Source organism: Balaenoptera ricei, chromosome 15 (genome assembly GCF_028023285.1).
Source record: "Balaenoptera ricei isolate mBalRic1 chromosome 15, mBalRic1.hap2, whole genome shotgun sequence".
NCBI classification, from domain to species: Eukaryota; Metazoa; Chordata; class Mammalia; order Artiodactyla; family Balaenopteridae; genus Balaenoptera; species Balaenoptera ricei.
The window spans coordinates 37,625,321-37,646,739 of record NC_082653.1 but is presented as its reverse complement, the minus strand read 5'-3'; the positions used below and the strand labels follow the sequence as shown (position 1 = coordinate 37,646,739).

Here is a 21,419-nt window from a genome sequence, read left to right as displayed (position 1 = left end):
TGTCTGTTTCTCCCCAGATCCTTGGATGGTTCCAGATAAATAGGAAGTTTCCTAAAAATACATGAGATGCTAAAAAGGAAAAGGCTTGTCATATTTGGGGCGTGGGGGTGAGATGATCACAGATGACAGAAGGGTGGAGGACACGTGGGTGGGGTGGGGGTTGTCTGCCTCCGCTGGCACCAAAGGCGTCTCTTTTTTCTTGTGCAACAGGCAACTTTCATGAGGAATCAGGGCTTGTTCCTCACTGACCAGGCAGACACTGAGAATAAGTCATGCAGGGAAAGACTGAGGTTGCCAGAGCAGCAAACAAATGGATAATAGGAGAGCAACTGGCTGATAGTTATCAAGATTTGCTGGTATAATGAACTTCGAAGGATGTGCTACTGTCAACAATTGAAGACTTGGGGAGATAACTCATGAGCTTCCTCTCATATGGTGATGATTTTACAGGGGTAAGGGGATTCCCACCCTAACACCAAAGAAAAGGATTTCCCCTAACCCTGCTCAGATCTTCTGAAAAATGACTATGTAGAGAGTGAAATCCAAACTATGTACATTTCTCTAGGGAATTTCAGTAAATTACATTTTATCACAAATAAAACTCAACCTAAGCTATTATGTTCAGTCTAGCTTTTTAATCCAAAGTGAAATGCCAGACTCAAGGCCAAGAAGCACCAGAAGCTATATTAAACCAATCGTTCAAGACGTGCCATTATTAAAACTACTTATACTTGCCAAAATAAATCCATGTTTTTTCACCTGGAAAAGCCAACTCCCCCCCCCACACACACATTGTTTCCTTGCTCTTTCTTTGCTTTTCCTCTTGCAGAAATGAAATCCCGTCTTCATCATTCCCCTCTCTCCTCTGGATGCCCCAGAAACCATTTTAGTTTGTTTTCTTGTTTCAAGAAAGCATTCAAATGTTAGACAGTAGTGTGTTTTAATTCATTTTGAAAAACAAACTCACATGGATTGATTCTTCAGGTCCCCTTACTTGGACCTGACACACTATGAAGTCCAAACAACTCTGCATAGTTACATTAAACAGGTTCTTGTGCTGTGAATTCACTGGGTGCAGGTAGCAGTGAAACATTCCCAAGACAATCACTAGACATGCAAAACGCCAGCCAGAAGCATGGATCACTTTCAGGGGTCTTGCTGCAGCGAGCATGAGGCTGTATTTTGTGTACGTTCACAACAGTATAGGGTAAGCCATCTGTGTTCAAGGGAGCAAAGCCTCCAATATTCCTCTTGAACCTTAAGGGGTGTCTTTCCGAACGAAGTGTGGTTTCAGTCTCTAAGCTTCAGAGTCAGATACCCCTCCGAGTTTTATGAGTTGCTCCTTGGAGAGTCAAAGCCAAGCCACCATGAGTGTGAAAGCTGGCTGACCCCTGCCTCCCATTCCCCAGCAACTGTCCTTCACCCCATGAATCTGAAAGAATCCCCCCATCCCGGGGTTTAAGCATGGATGCAGGCCAAGCAAGCCTTGAATACCCAGGTCTGTTTGATTGCAGCTATGTTGGTATACCCCATGTACAGGTAGAAAGTGCTTTTGTTTCTCTACCTGATCCAGCCAGTGGAGGGGGGGCGGGGGCTGTCTGCCTAATAGTTTCTAGCCCATGTGCTTATATTGGGATCGGTCCCTAGGGATCTGGACCTGGTTGGCAGTCATTTTGTGGTGGAGATGGTAAATCACCAGTGTTACCACAATGACGAGGCCCAAGATGAGCCCCAAAATCAGAGGCAAGGTTTCCTCCAACTGCTCCCGCTCATCCACTGGGCATTTATGCTCTGAAATGGGAAAGAAGAAGAAAAGCAATGAGCTCCTGCCAAAATATTCTGAATCATAAGTCTGCTCAAGAAAACTAAAAGGCAGATAGAGATGAGAAGATTTCTCAAGGAAACCTCAGAGATATTTTCTTTTTCAGAAACAATATTTCCCAACCAAACTTAAGGCCTAATCCCTTAAAATTTCTGCATAGTGTAAAATAAAAATACATCAGTTAAATAGGGCAACATTCAGGTTATTGGATTCCTGGCTGATGTCAATACAACTTCCAAATGATTTATGCAAATTTTCAGAGTTTGGGCATCAGGCACAACCACCATCATTTTTATTGTTTATTTAATTTTTTAAACTTTTTATTGGTGTATAATGTACATAGAATCGCAGACAAAATACACCTTTTAGAAAGTCTGAAATTACCAAGTGTTGTCAATGATACAGAGTAATTGGAGCTCTCGTCCACCATTGGTGGGAAATGGTACAATCACTTTGTAATAAGGTAAGGGTAAATATACACCTACCTTATAACCCAGCATTCCACTCCTAGGAATTTACCCAAGAACAATGAAAACATATGGACACAAAAAGCCTTGAACATACATGTTCACAGAAGCTTTATTCATAATAGCTTAAAACCAGAAACAACCAAAATGTCCATCAGAGTAGAATGGATAAATAAACTGTGGTATATTCATACAATGGAATATTAATCAACAATACAAAGGAATGAACTATGGCTGCACATAACAAAATGGATTCATCTCAAAAATATTATGTTGAGTGAAAACTGTCAGACACAAAAGGGTACATGTTGTATGACTCCATTTATATGAAGTTCAAGAGCAGGCAAAACTAAGCCTATGGTGATTGAAGTCAGAGAAGTGGGGAACAGGGTGTCTTGGAGAACAGGACACAAGAGAACTTCAGGTGTGATGGAAATGTTCTGAATGTTGATTTAGGTGAGGGTTATGTGGCTGCAAGTATAGGTAAAAACATATTGAGTTAACACTTCAGATTTGTGCATTTTGATGTATGTAAATTATACCACCATTTAAAAAAGAAAGTGTAGAGTTTATGGATTTACACCACACACATCAGAAGTGGTATCAGAATTGTGGTGCCAAAAGTATTAGCTTTAATAACTAATAAATAATAACTTTGGTATAGTTATGGGGAATAACATCTAATACACCATCCTTTTAAGAAGATAGAGGAGAAAAGCATGGTGTATTTTGGCAAAAAATTATGGTTAAAATATTATTATAGTTTATTTCTTTAAAAATTGTTTTGTTGCCTTAGGAGAAAACCTGAACTAAACACACCACTGGAAGAAGAATATAAAGGGAGTATTAAACTATGGACAAGTCCAAAGTAATTATGGGAAAATAAGGGGATGTCAAAAATTATCATGAAAAATACTGAATCCCCTTCCCCACTCATCCCCATTCATTAAGTGGTCAAAGAAAGGGGAATTCCTGAGTTCTCTTTCCCTTACCCACCATTCCAAAATCCACAAAGCTCTAGAAACCACAAGTACTTTGTATCTTCATTTGGCAGCAAAAGCTGGCTGCTCTGATTCTCATTTCTCCTCCTTAGCATGAAGATTCATGTGTTTCACTGCAGGAAACAGATCCATTAATCTGTTTGATTACAGGAGCTTCCCTGAGTCTTCTGGGTCTTGTATAATATATGGACAATGCACTGTATTATCTTCCTGAAGTCCAAAATTATTCTGAATTCTGAAAAACATCTAGCCCCAAGGGTTTTAGGTGAGAGATTGTGAACCCATAAAAAAAAAGACACACATTCCCCTCTCAGGCTTAAGCCACTGTCTTCAAACTCTGCCTTTGACCCGCAGGAAAAACAATATTTTACATTACAACCGAGGACATACGTATACATACATAACTAAAACCAAAGTTTTATAAAACAATGGTTTTCCTTACTTTGTGCCTTTAATAATTTATCCTCTATTCTATTCTCTTTCATTTAAAATAGTGCTGGTCATGACCCACTAAAGCAGAGGTTATAATCTTTTTAGTGTCAGTGTGATGAAACTGTCCACCCTTCTCAGAATACTTATAATTGCATAAAAATAAAATACATAAGATTACAAAGAAAGCAAACTACACTGAAGTTCAGCTATTAAAATATTTTAAAATAATGTGAGGGACAGTTATATATATATTTATTAGTACACAGGTATACTGGCTGTGATTGCAAAGTAGGGAGAAGCATAATTGTTACTTTGCAAGATCTGGACAAACATGTGGGAAGAGAAAGACTATTATTTCTATTGGTGACAAAGTCATAGGTATGACTAATACTACTGTGGGTTGTTACCTTTATTTATAATCAAAGGAAATGTTAAACATTAATTAGAAATTAATGAAAATAAAGATGTAAATGTTTCCCATTGAAATTTACAGACCCCCTGAATTCTATACACAAACCCTATGGACTCCAGGGTTAAGATCCTGTGCAATAAACTGATTATACAACCCACAGATTATAGAGCAAGGATGGCTGGCCTCGATCTCTGCCTGGGAGAAGAGCATCCCTTGGCTTAGCCCAGCTCAGCATCTGGCTTTGGGTGCTCGGAGACCCCTGACTCCCTGTTCATCTCCACAGGTCTTGGGGTCCCTCACACCTCTGCCCTGGCTGTACTTACAGTTCTAGAGAACACAAAACAGAGGCCCAGGGTGGATGGCCCATGATTGGAAAAAGCAACAACCAGCCCAGTCATTGCAAAGAACCAGATGAAGACAGATCAGACAAAATTGTGTAACTGCCAGCTGCCAGTTCAAGTCCCCTCAACCATAAACCTGGTGTGCCCATTGCAATCCTGAATCATCTTAGGTTCTGTTTTCTAGACATGTGTTCTATTTTGTTTTGTTTGATGACCACAGCATTTTAAAGTTGTATTTACTTCCTGAGGCAAACAAACTGTAAAAGCTCTTAATGAAAAGCAGCTCCAAACGAACCGCACTGAGATGGGCCACGGACCAGGAGGCAAGCTGATTGCTTTCTCCAGCTCTGCTAGTGCCACAGAATTTTCTTTTTGGAGAAGGTGGGCAAGCCTTTTGCTGGCCGTGCTTCCCTCTGCTGTATGATAGGGCAACTGGAGGGAGGGGTTTGCCCCTCTTCCCATATCTTATCTGGACTGGCTTGGGACTCCTGTAACCTCAGCAAAATGTATTTTGTGTACTGAGAAGCTGTTAAGATGAGTGGGCTTTGGAGATCTTTGGCTGGAGACAAGCAGATACTCTCACCAAGATGTAAGCACAACAGTAAATAAGAAAACAATTACTGATTGATGCCACTGTGTGCCAGGAACATCCCTGTGCACAAGGAAGAGCTGTATAAACTCTTTCCCCCTAGCCTGTAAGCTCCACCAGGGCAGGGAAAGTTCCTATATCCCAGTACTGGGTGTACTGGTGTACAGACACCAACAGGGTCCTATGACCTTGGTATTCACCATTCCCACCCATTCCGATGGGCTTTGACTACAAGGCAGGTTAGACATCCTGGAAATTCAACGCCCCCCCTTCCCCACCCCAGTAGCCATCAGTGGCGGATGGGAGTTGGAGGGTAACTCAGGTGGGTACCACACTCTTTATCCAGAAGTTCCAGCAGTGTGAGCCCCGGTGCCCACAGTGGTAACCTGCTCACTTATGCACCTGTACTAGCTTCCTTGCCTTCCCACCTCACTTCCCCACTCCCCTAGCAGTGCCTTCTAGAACCACCTAGATAAACTACTTGCCCTTACATACTTATAGAGGATGTGCTTCTTGGGGAACCCCACCTAAAACACTAGGCTCCAGGGCAGTAGCAAGAACACAGAATTCTACGACTGGCTGGCTACGTGGCCCTGCGCTGGGCCTCCGCATTCCAGCCCTCGACACAGTTCTCTGTGGTGTTAATAACAGAATTGTCTCCCTCTGGATGCTTCCCCAGGAGGCTCTGAGAAGGAGCAACTACTCAGGTGGCATGTTTCCTGGCTAGGAGGTGCCATGTAAACCACAGGTGTACACGGAACTCTGGATCAGCATCGGCACACCACGCCCTGGTTTGCAGCACGGCAGCCAGTCTTGGGGCGCTCAGCTGGGGGCGATGTACATTCATTTCCACTAAAACACAGATCATTTGTCCTATAGATCTGGGAAAAATACAGATCAGGTGGTATCTCCCAAACACACTGCTAGAAACAATGGTAAGTTCATGAATTCAGAGCACCTGACAACCTTTCTGAAGATGGCCCCCTGCATTCACATGTTTGGTACAGTTGTTCAGCTGCAGCAGCTGAAGTTCGGAGAGGCTAAGAGCACAGGATCTGATACCCAAAGACAGGTTCCTGTCCCAGCCCTGGCAGCCACAAGAAGCACAGTCTTGGCCAGTAATGTCACCCCTAAGCCTCAGCTTCTCCACTGTAAACAGGGATCTTAGTACCTTCTTCACAGGTCTCTTTATTTGTTTCTTTCCCCCCCTTGAGAATTAAGACGGGCCCAGTCTATATGTGGCAACTTAAATGCCCATTAAATCTGAGTGTTTAACAAAGGGCCACAGAGGCACCTTCGTGTTCTATTATGTTTCGTTTGTCTTTATGCGTGAGAGTCGCCTTTAATTCAAGCCATTAAAATACTCAGGCTGCTCTGTTCCCTCCCAGTGATGCATCCTCCATGCTATCACAGTCAGAATTCTCCTGGGGCCTCAAAGGGACTCACTACCAGGAATGAATTGTGGAAGGACAAGTTACCCAACGCCAGCTGAGACACATGGGCTGCCTTGAGCTGCAGGCTGAGAGTTGCCACACCAAGTGTACCTGTTATAGAAATAAGCTGGCCTCCATGGATTGGCCCCTCGGTGGTTTATATTTTCACTGCAGGCTGAGACCCACATCCAATTATTTTTAAAAAAAACAGCCCAAACAGACACGTTTAGCCATTTAGGGCCTGTCTGCTTTGCATACAGATCTCACCCAACAGCTGTTACCCACTGATAGGATAGATAAGGCCCTAAGCTTCTGCTCCCCCCCGAGCTCTCTGACCCAAAGACTCCTCCCCGTGCTGCTGAGTGACATCACCTAGACCCATAAGCCCCCTCCTGACACCCCTCTCCCTGCCAGGAGATCCCTTATCCTCCTTTCCCTTGGGATAGTGGTCCCCAGGGTGCTGTAAGCCTTCTTCTGGACAGTCCCATGCTGTGAGGGGCTTTCCTTACACAACCTGCCCAAGTGCCACCCAATGAAGCTTGTGTGTTTCTGCCTCTCATGGTCATATCATATTCCTTGATCAGCTCAAAATCCCTCAAATCCCCCTACCGACAGTTTGCCATGGACCAGCGGTATCAGCAAGGAGCTTGCTAGAAATGGATCCTCTTGGGCGCCGCCCCCAGACCTGTGGAACCAGACTTGACTTGGCATGTTAACAAGATCACCAGAGCTGTGCACAGTGATCTGGGGCCTCTGGGCTACTTTCACTGGGGATCAGCATAGTAGCCAAGCCCAACGGTCTAAAGGGATTTGTGTGATAAAGATGTCATCCCCATCTGGGCTGCTCTCAGCCTCTATGAGTGTCCACTAACCCATTTCACTGACCCGTCCTTGCTTTTCTCAGAATCTATGAAGGAGGCAGGTGGGAGACTGCAGACTGCCAGGCATGACCCCCTTACACAGGGGATAAGCTCTTCATTGGAAGCCCTTATGCTGCAGGTCCTGCTTGCACATGACAGAACGCATGTACACAGCCCTGCAGTGGGCGTCAGACATATGACCAGATGCCCTCCCCACCACCACACAGGCAGGCTTCACTCACCCACACGGGCATTAGCAACACATCAGAGTCTCTTTCTATTCTGGGGAGTGGGGTCCAAGTTCCAGGTCCCGAAAAGGCACTCCAAAAGGAATCTTTCAGATTCCACCAAATCAAATAAAATGATCTCTTACAAAACACACTGGGGGCAGGTGCTGAGAGGCACAGACAGGAGGAACCAGGAACAAAAGGAGCCCTGCCACACAAAGGCACATTGATTCAGTGAGTGATCCTGAATGAGGCTTGCCTCCTCCCAGGAGTGTCAAGGCTTGTGCCCCAGGGCACCATACAGGAGGCAACACCCTAATTATTCCCTAGAAAAGCCTGGGTGAGACAAGTGCAATTTGCTTGTGCTTAATATATCTGCATTTAGGAAGTTATACATGCTTACAAACTGTCTAAATCTATCCATTTAAGCCATGGAAGTGGATAAAAACTGCTTTTTATGCAAAAACATCATTAAATCTATGCCAAGAATATCACTGATTTTTAGGAAAATAGCTCTGGTCCTTATTCAGTACTCATTTACTCTTATTTTGTACACAATTCTAACATCTATGAGATCTGATTTCTCCATTCATAAATGACTATAAGCAACAACTTAGAAATAACCCAGAGAGGGTTAGGGTGAGATTGTGATAAGGAACTAGTAAAAGCAGCAATTATAGCACCAGTGGTACCAAGAAGTGAAGAAGTGTCTAAAAACAGTTGACCAGAGAAACACAAAGAGTAACTAGAGACTACTGAAAGTACCTATACAAACTCAAAAGTATCTATGGTAGGGACCCTGGGGACTACATGATCCAATATTTTCAAAATGAATTCTGGGCCATCCATAATCATAAGTCCAATTACTTTTAATTACATTTAATATTTTCAGTTTAAGAAAGACACTGTTACATTTTATAAATACTTTCATAATCAACAGTATCTTTTAGTGTTAAGATCTTGGCATTTAGTTTAGTTTCAATTTTGTAGAAAACACATTAAGATGGAATAGCCCATACAGGTAAGAGCCATAACAGGTAGGTATAGCACTGCTGTACTAAATCTATTAAATTCTGATTTGCTTGGCTTTGAAGCATTTGCAAGTCTCTATTAATTGAGCCCACAGCTTCGGAATATCAATTCAGCCAAAGTTAACAGGGCATCTGCAATGTGCCAAGCACTGTATTTGGTGTTAAAAATACATAGATGAATAAGAAGGAGGCCTTTCTCTTAAGGACAGTTTAACTTAGGAATTCCCAAATGCCTTCTGGATAAATCATGGGGAGAGGGATTCTATTCCATATACTTTGAATGGGAGGGGCATTTAATGAAAGCTGGACTCCTTGGGACTGATTTAATGATTTGTGTGTGACCCAGGCGGGGATTCCCTAATATCCTACACATTCGAATGGTTGTATTCACCTGGGGATCACCAGACCAAAGGTAGGCATCCATAAAGCAGTCAGAATCTCTCCCCATTTCTTAACCACAAGGAATAAATGAGAATATCAAACTGCCTTTAACAACCTCCTCCAGACAATAGAGAGAGGGAGAGAAAAAAAAATGAATGGAAGAATTCACTTACTCCACTTGCCCAGAGTAAATTGTTGCTAGATTTGGACAAATTGCAGAATGTGAGTTCCTCTCCTGCCCTTCTTCTGGGATGCAGAGAACCAGGAGAATATGGATGCCCTGAACCTGCCCCAGCTGGATCCTGCCTGATCCCCTTCCAGGGCTCGCACAGACTAAGAAGAAGCCTTCTTGTATGCCCCAGAGGGAGCAGATCAGGGAACTTGCCTCCTTGGAACCACATGGGTGTCTCTCCACACAAAGGTGAGAGCTGGACAGAGGCAGGTCTTCATGAGTCTATGTAACCTGTACACACACACACACACATACACACACTCACCTCTATTGCATTCTGGTCACACAAAAACTTAGACTCACAGTGGTAGAACCTAGGGCTGGAAGTGTCTAGAGACCATGGTGAAACTGAGGCCCACACAAGCAAAAGTCCTTCTCCAATCCATGGCTCTCTCGATAGCTGCTTGGGATGTTTAGCTGTCTTTTCCTTGGGAAACGCATCAAAATTATATATTTTTTTCAGCTGACTTTCTTATCTTTCTCCCTATCCAGTTTCCTTTTTTGGCAAAGGAGGGGAGGAAGGGAAAGATGAAAAAATAAGGGAAAAAAGGAAGGGAGGGAGGAAGGAAGAAAACAGAAAAAGAAGGGAGAGAGAGAAAGAGAGAGGAAAAGAAGGAAGTGAAGGAGGAAGAGAGAGAGGGAAGATGAAAGGGAAAGCCATTGAAGTTGATACAATTCAGTTTGTTGCCTTTAGTCTTTGAAAAATATTATAGAGGGAGGCAGCGCCATGATATCCTAGAGAAAGTCCAAGTGGTAACAGCCTGGTACCCTGGCAGGTTGCCTTCCATATCCATCTTGAGGCCAGCCTTTGCTTCCTTCCTCTCCCTCTCCTCCTGCCTCCCCACCGACCTACCTTCACTGAAGACAAAATCAGAGATGATGTCAAAGGGCTGGATGTGGACCGCAGACAGGATCATGGTGACTGTCTTCTGCGGATCACTGGAGGCTAGTGAAATGGTCTGCTGAGCTTGACATTCATAGGACTTTCCAGCTGGGGTGACCAAGGCAGAGAGATGATGCGAGTTGGCTGTGTGCTTCCCGGCTGCAGGGAAGTCCCAAAGCAATGGTTAGGCCCCTAGGGCTGGCAGAACCCTCCTATGGTGATCCAGATAGTTGACCTTTGCCTCTTAGCCCAGACCCCCCACTCTGATCCTCTGCTGACATGCCCCGTTGCCTTGCCCAGCTGGGGCTATGCAAATGTGAATGCACCCATTCTTTCATGAGCATGGATTTCTTAAATATTAATTTGGAATTTCCTTTTGGAAGAATAAAGTGATACCTAAAACCCCAACCCTTTTTACTATATAAGACCTAACAACAGAGATTCCAAAGATCCACAGTGAACAGTGACTTGGTATCCTACACCTCACACTGGCCTGCAAAATATAAAATATCTTCCTCAGCAAAGCATGTCTGCTCTGAGCAGATGCCCTTGTACGCATACATATTCTTTGGAAGCCTGCCTCACCCCTTTTCCTCCTTTTCTGGATTAAGGTTTTTTTGTTTTTGTTTTTTTTCCTTTTTTTGGTCTAATTTAACTGTGGGAAATGTTTGAATATGAATTTTGATGAAGAGACAAAATTGCCCTTTTTACTGCGATGATAAGGGGTGAAATGGAAAAGATGACATATGTATTCTTGTACATGTTCAATAAAAATCTTTTCCCAACTCAGGTGCCCAGGTGATGGAAGGCTTCATTATGAGTAGATCAGACAATTTACAAAACAAATACATAAATTTAAATGTGGTCTTTGATGGTGCCTGCAGATCCCAGCATTGTTATTTGGAGTCTGGATATCCCTTGCCACAGTATTTTTGGAGGATCTGGGTAGTTGTTGGAGTGATGGGCATGAAAAGCTAATAAATAAGGGCATGGTTCAGAATCCACTCTGGGGTGGCTGCAGTGGATGACTGAAGATTGCAGTGAGGCCTGAGCAATGCACCAAAAGATCTGAAGGCCATCAGATTCTGACCCAAAATGAAAGTCATACTGTCCCCCTTGAGGTTTTAGCGCATAAGAATAAAAACCGGGGTGCAGAAGAAAATAAAAATACAGCTTTGTCCTTCTCCGTGCTTCTTTAAAGGACAAATCATAAGAAAGCCATCCTGAAGCAGCCACAGGAAGACAGTCCCTCAAGAGACATCTCATCCAGGATCAGGTGATGGGTGACAGGCTGCTCCTCAGGCCCTGGGTTTCTTGCGCATCTACAAGGCCTGAAGGCCAGAGGACCCACCCGCACTCCCGCTTGCTTCCTCCACCTTGCAGAGCAAGCCCAGGGCTAACCTGGCCTGGGAGCGCAAGGCCCTGACTCTGAGGAATTCGGCCTCCAAGCCTGAGATCCCTGCAGTGTCTGCGCTTCCCGAGCTCCTTCCCCAGCCCTGCTGTTCTCTACTCACCACTGACCGCGTCTTTAAAATGGGTCTTCTCCGAGGAGTCATAGACAAACTGGACCTTGCTCAGCCTCCACGTTGCCTCGGGTCCCTTGGACGTGTTGTGACTTTCCTGCCGAGCGGGGGAGGCGCGCGTTAACCGCCCGAGCAGATCTGGGTGGGGAAACGGAGGGGCGGACCCTACCCACACCCACCCGGAGTCTGCAACCCCTCTGAGCGCCCCACTAGCAGTTACCTTTACAAACAGCATTTTGAGCGCGTACGCGCGATCCACCCAGAACACCTGCAGCTCCGACTCGTTGTGGCCACAGTGGCCCTTCACCTCAGCTCCCCGGGTCAGTGAGATATCAGCCTGTTCCGTGATTAGCTGGGAACACAGACGCCCCGCACCCCCTCAGCGTGAGAGCCCCAGTGGGGGCTGTAAAGGGCAGCGCGTCCAAACTCCGGGTCGCACGCCTGGGCACTCCTTTGAGCGCGCGCTCCCAGGTCCAGGAACATGCGGTTAGATGCTCTGCGTGCAGACCCGGCCGTTAGGGAAGCAGAGAGAGGGATTTACTTTCAAAGCAGGCAGGGCGAACAGAAGGCATTACAAGCCGGAACCCCCATGCAGCATTTGGGAGCAGCCTGCAGGGTGCAGGGGGGAAGGCGGGTGACCCAGGTCTTCACAGGGTCTTGAGGGAAGGTGCCCTTCGTCCCTGGAGCCCTAGGAGCAAGCTGGGAGGGAAAAAGTGCCTTACATCTACATAATTGCTGGCCCACACATCATAAGGGACAATAAATTTGGCTGCAAACTCTGCCATGAGACACGTCGTCCCATTTTCCCGCACCACAAATATATCTTTTTCAGGGTTAGTGGAAAGGCCTGAGAGATTCTCCACTTCTTGTTCTGCCATGATTCGAGCCATTGTATCTGCAGAAAACAAACAAAAAATCCTATCGGTTAGGGGCTCAGCGAGCCCACGCGTCTCGGGCACAAGGGTGGAGAGACATCGTGGTCTGCGGGCTTTGGGCTGACAAAGTTCCTTGCCGGCTGCAGGGCGCTCTGCGAGCCATTTCGCTGACCTAGCGCCGACAAATTCGACTTCGTTGCTGTTAATTTATAATAAAAATAAAATTAAAAAACATTTAAAGCCTTACTAGTTTGTAATCCGACTGGCCTTTTTCTTCATCTTAGGCTTTTAAACCAAAGCTTTCTCGCCCGTGCTCCGAGCCCACGAAGCAGGCCTGTGCAGCATCGTGTCTGGGATTGGCATACAGGTGTGTGGCTCTCTGGGGAATTCCCTGCCACTGAAGGGAAGGTCCTCCCCTCCTCCGCCCAAAAAAGAACAAACCCGCTAAACATTAGGGCCACGTTTTGACCTTAAGCTAATGGCTTTACTGTGCCAGTTCTATTCTCTGCAAAGAGTGCACCCTGCTCTGGCGGTTGCCGAAACGCTACTCACGGAAGAGCATCAGAAGAACTCGAAGTCTATTCACGCCGAGAACGGCTCTTCCTCGGAGATCCATCCTCGCGGAGCAGCGAATAAGGCCAGTGGTGCTGCTGCAGAGGCCGCCTGAGAGGGAATCCCTCAAAGTCGCCGCTGGAGTGAGCCGGAGTGAGCGAGGGGCGGGGGTACCGAGAGGGCGGAGGGAGGGAGCGCGCGTTCCGTACGCGCTGGCGGACTTGGTGTGGATGGAGTACCGCACAGACCCGGGCAGGGTGAACGCGAGTGTGCTCACTGCAGAGGAAAGGACCGCGTGGCGAGGGAGCTGTCCACGGCTGCGAGTGCTGAAAGGATTCGGTTGTATTGCTGGAGTGATTGTGGCTGGGCTTGTGCAGAGCTCCAATGAGATTTGGGAAGGCTAAAATTCTCCCTGAGTCTGTTTCCTGCGCTGCAATTGCATCCGCAAAGATGATTCTATCCTGAGAAACTTAATAGCACCCTCTGACTTATTCAATATCCCTACCAGTACAGTGATTAGGTGGTGAAGACATCACACCACTGGAGTCCTGGCTTCTGAAAATGCATCCAGTTCCTGAAGGAAAACGGTGGAGCACAAATTGTTGCTGCTTTGGGGGAGGGGGCGTAGGCAGGAATAGAGAAGGAAAATGCTATGGCAACAGCTTCCTGCATTTGGAGACATCCCCTTCTCTCCCCTGCTCTCACGAGCTCAGGGTTTAAAGTTAAACTGATGCCTCCTCAAACGAGGCCGTTAGTCAATGCAGTATGTCTATTTGGGCTTGTTTCTTGTGAGTTCTGTTCTCTGACTGCATGAGGACTTTGAACTCTGGGGTCACCTACCCTCGCTCATTATATTGTGACTACTCTGCTAAAAGGAATGTAAGTGAACCCGAAGTTTGTGAGGGTTATGTAGCATATTTTAGGACAGTCATAGTTATATACACACACACACGCATGCACACATATATTACTCTACAGCCTCTAGTGGGACAGAAAAAACAAATACTACTGGGCTAATTCCTATATTTACACTTTTAGTAGCTTGATTGATTTTTAAATTTTTTGCTCCATAAATCAGAATACAGCACTTTCAGCAATAGGCATACTGTCCTAATCAATTGTAGTGATGTCCAAATATTTTATTTCTTAGTGGCTATTTCATTATATGAAAAATCAACAATATAATGTCATAAAACAAACAATGTCATAATAAGGGGCAAATTGCAAAGTATTTTCATGTGCACTGTCAAATTTTATCCTCCTTACAACCTTAGAAGGTAGGCAAGGGAAGATATACCTTATTGTGGTTGTACATACCCCAAAATTGAGGCTCAGAGAAATTAAATAACCTTCCTCAATGTCACATGTTAGTAAAATTAAAATAGAAAAATCACATGATTTCACTTCATAGGGATCATTTTCATTTTTCCTTATATAATACTTTGACTCTAAAATATACCATATGTTGATTTCCATTAAAAAAATCTTTATTCAGTGACCAAATAACAAGCTAACACCTAAGATTTCTAGCTCACATTCCTGAAATGTATAGAGTGTTGTCTTAAGTATAATAATATTCTGACATTATGCTTGCCACAAAGTGTTTATACAATTATTTTTTCAAACCTATTCCTATATCAATAATTAGATCAATAGCAGTTCAAATTATGAAGTAATGTTTAAATCAATACTATATTTTTACATCTTTATTTTTATCTCTGTATTTTGATATTTCATCCAAACATTTCTCAGTAACTTTACATAACTGAATATATATAGAAGCACTGAGGCAAAATTGTGATTGATACAAAGGCAATTATTATCAGTTGAGAGTGGAATTTGTAAAATTTATATATGCCTAATGATTTGTCATGTTAGCAATTGTTAATAAACACTTATTTTCCTGTAGCACTGTAAAAATTAGAAAGCAATGAGATATAGGTAATGGAACATTTATATATTCTCTTTCCCTCTCTCCCTTTAGTAGTTAAATGAGGAAAGAAATGAATGGGTTTCAGTCCAGGATTCACTATTTATTTTTTATGACCTTGTACAGATTTTAGTGTTCCTCACCTAAGAAGCTGGGATAATAGCTCAGGGATGTCTGGTTAGGCAAAGTGAGCCAATGATTATAAAAGCATTAAAAAAAAAAAAGACAAATTAATTTAGACCATAAGCATTAACTGAGTACCCACTACTTGCACTATGTTTGGTAATTTGGAAACCCAAAGATAAACAAATACCATTATAAAGTAGAAGAGATATCTGTAAAAGTTAGGACACTTTCTCTTGTGACACATTATTGCAGATATCTTAAATTATAAGTTGTTAAAAGAGCAACTGAATTAATTGATGATTAGCTGCTTTAATAATAAAATATTAGATGGGACATAGCATTGGTCATGAATCTTAAGTTGTTGTAGCTGATTTACAAATCAAATGGTGGTTCCTTTGGAAAATGGTTTCTTTCCATACCTGACATAAATGATCTCTTTGTTGACCAGCACTTGAATGAGTCAAAAGAAAAAAAAAGGAAGCAATTTTAACTCCTCTTCTTGGGAGAATCATCTTCAAAGCATAATTAATTTAAAATCCCTTTAGTTATTTAATCTCAAACATAGCTTTACAAACACCCATTAACTTATTTGTCTATCTGTAGTGACTCTTACGTTGCAATAGGATTCGGGTCATTATACCTACAACTTTCACCAACATTAATTAAATACTTTCTAATCATCCTTAAAAAAACTTCAGTTCTTTAAAATTACTAAAGAGATAATAAAGGAGAAAAACTTACCATTAAATCATAGTAACAAAGTTTCCCAGGATCCATTCCATTCTTTATTTCTTGAGTGGGAGAGAAAGTAGGAGAAAAAATGACATAAACATGTACACTCATGTGGATGATAGCTGGGTCAATTTTCATCAATGCTGCTGGCAGTCAATACAAATGTCACCCAAGTGCACTGGCTTTTGAATCTCTTCTAGATCCTCTAAGTCCTTCAAAGGATTCTCTTCAATTCTTGTATTTGCTTATTGAATTAGTCTTTATGAATCTCATGCAGTCATTGAGTGGTTACTGTTTCATGGATGTGGAAGAAAAGACCCACTGCATGTATAGAACTTTTAGTTTGGATGAAAGAAAATGAGAAGAAACATGAAGATGTATGGTTGCCTGGCACAATGTGTGCACAGATGTTTAAGGAAAGAAAAAGTAAGATAGCCACCCCAGGGTGACGTGGAATTGACCAAGGAGGCCTCTTGGAGAAGGAGATCTTAAAGAAGTGAACAAATTGATCTAAGGTAAAAGATAAAGAAGGGCAATGCAGATGGAAGAAAAATATATTAAGTAGGAGAGTCAATGCAAAGATGTAACTCTTCATTCCTCCATATTTATCAATTTGCAATAAAGAAGAAATTAGACCCCCAAATCCACAGTGCCTTATAGCATTGATACATAACCTTTATTTAACTTCTTTATTTGGTAATTTACCCATATATGGTATATGCAAAACATTCTAAATAAAATTAAATATTCAAATTATTAGGTGTATCTCTTTATATTTGGTTGCACAAGCAATTGACTTGTATCTGTAGAATCAAAAGTGGAAAGCTAAGCTTTGTTGCAGCTGAAATTTGGCTTGTTGATGTTTCAATCCACTTTACAGTGAAATGTAAAAATGTACTCTGGTGCTGCTTTTCCCACCACCACTAGTGCTCTCCCCTGACCTAGCACACACACACACACACACACACACACACACACACAGATAAGGAAGCACACATGGATAAAAGAAGCAGGGATAACTGAACTGGACAAGACGCACACAGCACTTAAGCCCAAATTACTAGTTACCAAAACCTTTTCTGTGTTCAACTTAATCACTGAACAATTATCTCATTTAATTTAATCACTGCCTTTGAAAACCTTTGAAATCCTTTTGGGATAGGAACTGAAAAATAAGTAAACATAAGAATATTTTGTGCATATATTGGCAAACCCTAGAATATGTGGAAAGAATCAGAAAATTAAGTTTGGCCCTCTGATGTACTCAGCTTGCATGACCTTGATGAAATTTCCCTCATCCTTTCTGTCATTGGTCTCTCCTGCAGTTACTTTAAAGAAACCAAGCTATTTCTGCATTGACGGTAACCAGTGGAGAAGACAATGGAGAAGACAAGGCACCAGAATAATAGCCCTTTCACTGGCAATGTATCTTCTTGCTAAGTTCTTAGAAAATGTCCTTTTATGAGCTCATTTAGGATAAATGCCTTCACATAGGAGGGAATGCAGGGGACAAAGTCTCTTTTAAAAAAATACCTGAATAAGCAGATGGTGAGGCCAGGTAATCATTCCTGAAAGGTTCAAGAGCAAAGGAATTATTTTTATCTCTTGAGCCAGTAATTTAGTTAACTGTTTTTAAAACAGTTTATGATAGCTACCACTAGCTTCAATGTGTAAAATTTTAGGCTACTGAGTACAATCAGTCCTCTTGGCTTTCCTGGCAGTGAGGAAAGTCTTAACACAGGGCGGACCCGGGACTTTTCTGTAAAAGACAAGAGTCAATTGAGAATTTTTAAAAGTCCTTTAAGAAGTTTTTTTCTCCAAGAAATACTAACAGCTATCCCAGTGGGCTTAAGGTTAGAAAAGCTGTGGCTCATTTACAACAGTTTGCTATGTGAGTTCTGAGATAATGCACTTCTTTAAAATTTCTTTTATCGTGTATCACAGGGGTTCCTTATTCCTAGTTAACTACTCTTTAAGTTCTCTATTTGCAGTTTTCTGCATATTCACCTGAAGATGTGTTGGAACTAAGGGAAATTTATATTAATTGCCATGAGGGGGAGGGGGAGAGTGGGGGCGGCCAGTCAGCTGAGCTTGGAAGGAAGCTTTGCTGGTGCAGACCTGGAGCCCCGGAGTTGCCCTGGGGTGTTCTGATGTTGTAAGTTTGGGATATTTCTATGGCTGTTTATTTGAAACCATTGCAAGACGCTCACTCTGGTAACCAAGAAAGGGAAAGAGGAAAGAGTCTTCAGTGTATTGGAAAGACGACTGGTGTGGGAATCTAGGAAGCAATATGTTAGCTTTATTACTCCACTAACAAAAACTTCTGGGAGGACTGGCTTCACCTCTCTGGTCTTCAACATGCCTTTCCTACAGGATCCTTCCAGGACTGCATGCCCCGCTTCTATGGGTGACCTTAGGAAATGATCTGAGCAATTCTTTCTAGGAAAAACAAAAAAAACAAAAGCAAAACCAAAAAACCAAACAAAGAAACCGCTGAGGATTTCCATTACTAAAGCTTTCTATCCCAACGTGCAAGAAGCCTGCACAGATCTAGACTCACGGATTGAGGCCCTCGGCGTTACCTATGGGTGACACCGAGGCACATGGGCCCGGTTGCTCGCGGTCTGGAGCTTGGCGGGGCTGGGGCTGCGGACTCCAGACCTGTCTGCTTCTGCCCGAGAGACAAGAGATGCGCGCTGCGGCGGTGCGCCCAGCGGCCCGCACGCGGAGTTCGCGGCAACCTCAGCAGGGGAAGACGTCGGCGCCAGGCACCCGGGTTGGACTTCACCTTACGTTCGCGAAGCTGCTCCCGGTGTGGAGGTGAGAGAGGAACCTTGCAGATGTGTGGTCCAAGCCGGCTCCAAAGCCGGGTAAGAAGGATCAATTCCGAGGGTGCTGGAGTTGGGCGAGTTCGGGCCTCGGCTGCTGGACAGAAGCTCCGGGCTCTTTTGTGTTCTGGTGTCGAGGGGAATTAGGACTAGAAAGGGAGGAAGTAAGTTCCTGGCAGAGAGTGTTCTCTGGCTCCCCGCGACTTTCTTTGGAGCTTCCAAGGCCGGGAAGCGTTGGCAAACCCCACGCTGGGGCGGGGAGGTTGGGCGGTGAGACCCCGGCGCTCTGCCGGCCTCGCGCCTCTCGGGTCCCTCCCCGCCCGGAGGAAAGCCGGCGGTGGGGGGGGGGTTTGAGCCGGGGGGGCGGTGTTACACAGAGGAGGGGGAAGAGGCCAGGTTGCAGAGGCTTCGCGTCTCTTCTTTTCTCTTCTTTTTTCTTTTCCTTTCTAACCCTCCAGGGTGGCATCCGCATCGGAGGGAAATGCCCCCGATGGGCCCCAGAGGTCCAGCTTCCAGGGCAGAAGTCGGGAGGACGCTGCGCCGCAGGGCCAGGGGCGCTCGGGCATCCTCGCGGCGCGCGGTCCTTGGACCACTCTGAGACGTGGGCAAGGTTTTGAGACTCTGCCGAGAGGAGATCGAGGCTGAGGTGGCCGAAGAGGCTCAGAGGGCGCGCACTCAGGGGGAAACGGCTCTGCCTGCGGGGCTGGCGGCCTGGGAACCGGGCGGGTCCGGGCCCCGGGACAGGACGGTGGGAGGGTGGACTGACCCACTGGGGCCTTCTGCTAGGGTCCCTGGTCGCTAAGTGAGGCTCCTGACCTGGTGGAGAAGTGGGACCGAAACGCTCTCCTCCTCCCACGCACGAGTCTTCTGCCCCCTCGGGGCGTCCCGGGCTGCTGGAGGCCCAGGCCTGTGAGGTTAGGGTGAGAGATTTTTTGTTTGTTTTTGTTTTCCAATCTGGGGCTGGGAGCGGGAGCGGAGGTTATTCTGTACTCTAGGTCGCAAATGAGAGAAAAAGTCCAGGGACAAACCAGGGGCCGCCTCTCTGCGGAAAGCCCCAGTTTCCGAGACTGATCCCGCGACCCCGGGGATGCGGTGCCACGCAGCTGGCAGAACGCGGAGCCGGGGACCTGCGGCTCTGCTCTTCTCCGGTGACAAGACCAGATACGGACTCTGGGAGGCCCCACCCCTGAGAAACACTGTGGGGACCCTCCCGATATTCCCTTTGAAATAAAAATAACATTAAATCCAAGATTCAAAGAACACTAAATCTCGCATTCTAACACTAAAAAAACCCCACTAACGCTCGGGATTTTTCTCCATGACGGCTCCATGGTTACTTTTTAGCTCAAAAGCAAATTTGTGGGTGCAGGCCTCTGCTGTCCCAGGTCTGTCTGCCAGAGGTGTCCCCGGCCCAGCCGCCCCGGTGGCACCTGCAAGTGCAGTCTAGGCCCAAATCTATCTCACTGCCGCGCCCCCACCCCCGCCCCCGGATGTTCTTTGTGTTTCTAATTCTCCCCCCACACCCCCCTTTTTTTTTTTTTTGCTTGTCAGCAAAACAGCAGGGCCTGTAGAGGGGGTAGCCCCCGCCTCGTCCAGTCTCCGAAGTCACAACCCAAGTCACACGGGCGTTCGAGCTTAGGGCGCTGAAGCCACCGCGAGCAGCGCACCCCAACCCCTGTCACCCGGAGGTCAGGAGCCTGGGTACCGCCGCCGCTACGCGCTTCATCGCCAGTGACTTTGTAGGGAGGCGCACAGATGGGGAACGCCTCGGGCCGGCACTCAGGGCCAGCTGATGGGTCATCTCATTTCCTGACTTGATGGGCCGGAACCTGGGCTGGCCGGGCTGGCCGGGGGGAGCGGGGGGGGGGGGCGTAGGGACCCAGCCAGACGCACGGGCGCATAGGCATAGGCGTGTGTGTGTGTGATACATATCTTAGAGAAAGACCCCCAATACCCTCCCTCCCCCAACGCGAAGTTATCCCTCTTCCGGTTTTCTGTTCTGGACACAAGCGCCTTGGCCCCAGTCTCCGAGGACCGCGGGGCTGTGAGTGCAGTGGCGGTTGTCAGAGCTCCAGGTGTCCCCTCGCACCGTGCTGGCAGCATCCTTTTCCGAGGGAAGCTGAGGAGAGCAGGACTTGGCCTTCAGTCCAGTCCCCGGAAAGGGCTGTGGGTGGGGGAACAGATCATGAAAGCCGCAGTGTGGAGGGGGTGGGGAAGCCTCCATTCTGGGTCCATCTAAGGTCCGCCTCTCTGGGAAACTTGGAGGGAGACAGGGGACTGGCCTTGAGAGTCAGGCAGCGGTGAGGAATGCTGTAGAAAGGTGGGTGGGAAAATGCACATTGGAATGCTCGCTTCCGGGGCGGTTGGACACTCCAGCGAGTACAACAAAGCCGTGTGTGCCCCTGGGGTGGGCAAGGTTGCTGGTCCCTGTCCCAGCACCTCGCCCGCCCTCAACTCAGGAAGGAGCTGGGAGGAGAGAAACCCAGGAGGGAGCCGGAGGCTGAGCTCAGATGAGAGGACAGCTGAACCAAAGAAGGGTCAGACACTGGGGTTCCTGTTTCTAGGCCATAAGTGTGGGGTTTTCTTTTTCAGCTTCCAGGAATCCAGAATCTTCCTCCAGGTCTCTGGGAACTTGAACTCTGACTCTACTTGGAAGCATTCATCCTAGGCTGGGCCTTGGAGAGGACTGAGAGGATCAGGCCTGGGATCTCAAGGAGTCCCCAGCCGGGTGTGCACCTGGGC

At 45.7% G+C, this 21,419-nt stretch overlaps 1 protein-coding gene across 2 annotated transcripts; it reads right to left on the bottom strand.

Annotated features, from left to right (window-relative positions):
* Positions 1 to 1,612: 1,612 nt before the first annotated feature.
* On the bottom strand, positions 1,613 to 18,454 carry LAMP5 (lysosomal associated membrane protein family member 5). 2 transcript variants are annotated; one of them, XM_059897893.1, is made up of 7 exons: positions 18,432 to 18,454; positions 13,062 to 13,387; positions 12,357 to 12,529; positions 11,855 to 11,986; positions 11,626 to 11,731; positions 10,082 to 10,270; positions 1,613 to 1,791 (listed from the first exon to the last, which is right to left on the bottom strand). In XM_059897893.1, exons 1-7 carry the CDS (start codon positions 18,452 to 18,454, stop codon positions 1,613 to 1,615), a joined length of 1,128 nt encoding a protein of 375 aa, XP_059753876.1. The 2 variants fall into 2 exon arrangements, with proteins under 2 accessions (XP_059753876.1, XP_059753877.1); XM_059897894.1 differs by lacking the exons at positions 11,855 to 11,986; positions 18,432 to 18,454 and having other exon boundaries at positions 13,062 to 13,125.
* Positions 18,455 to 21,419: the final 2,965 nt, after the last annotated feature.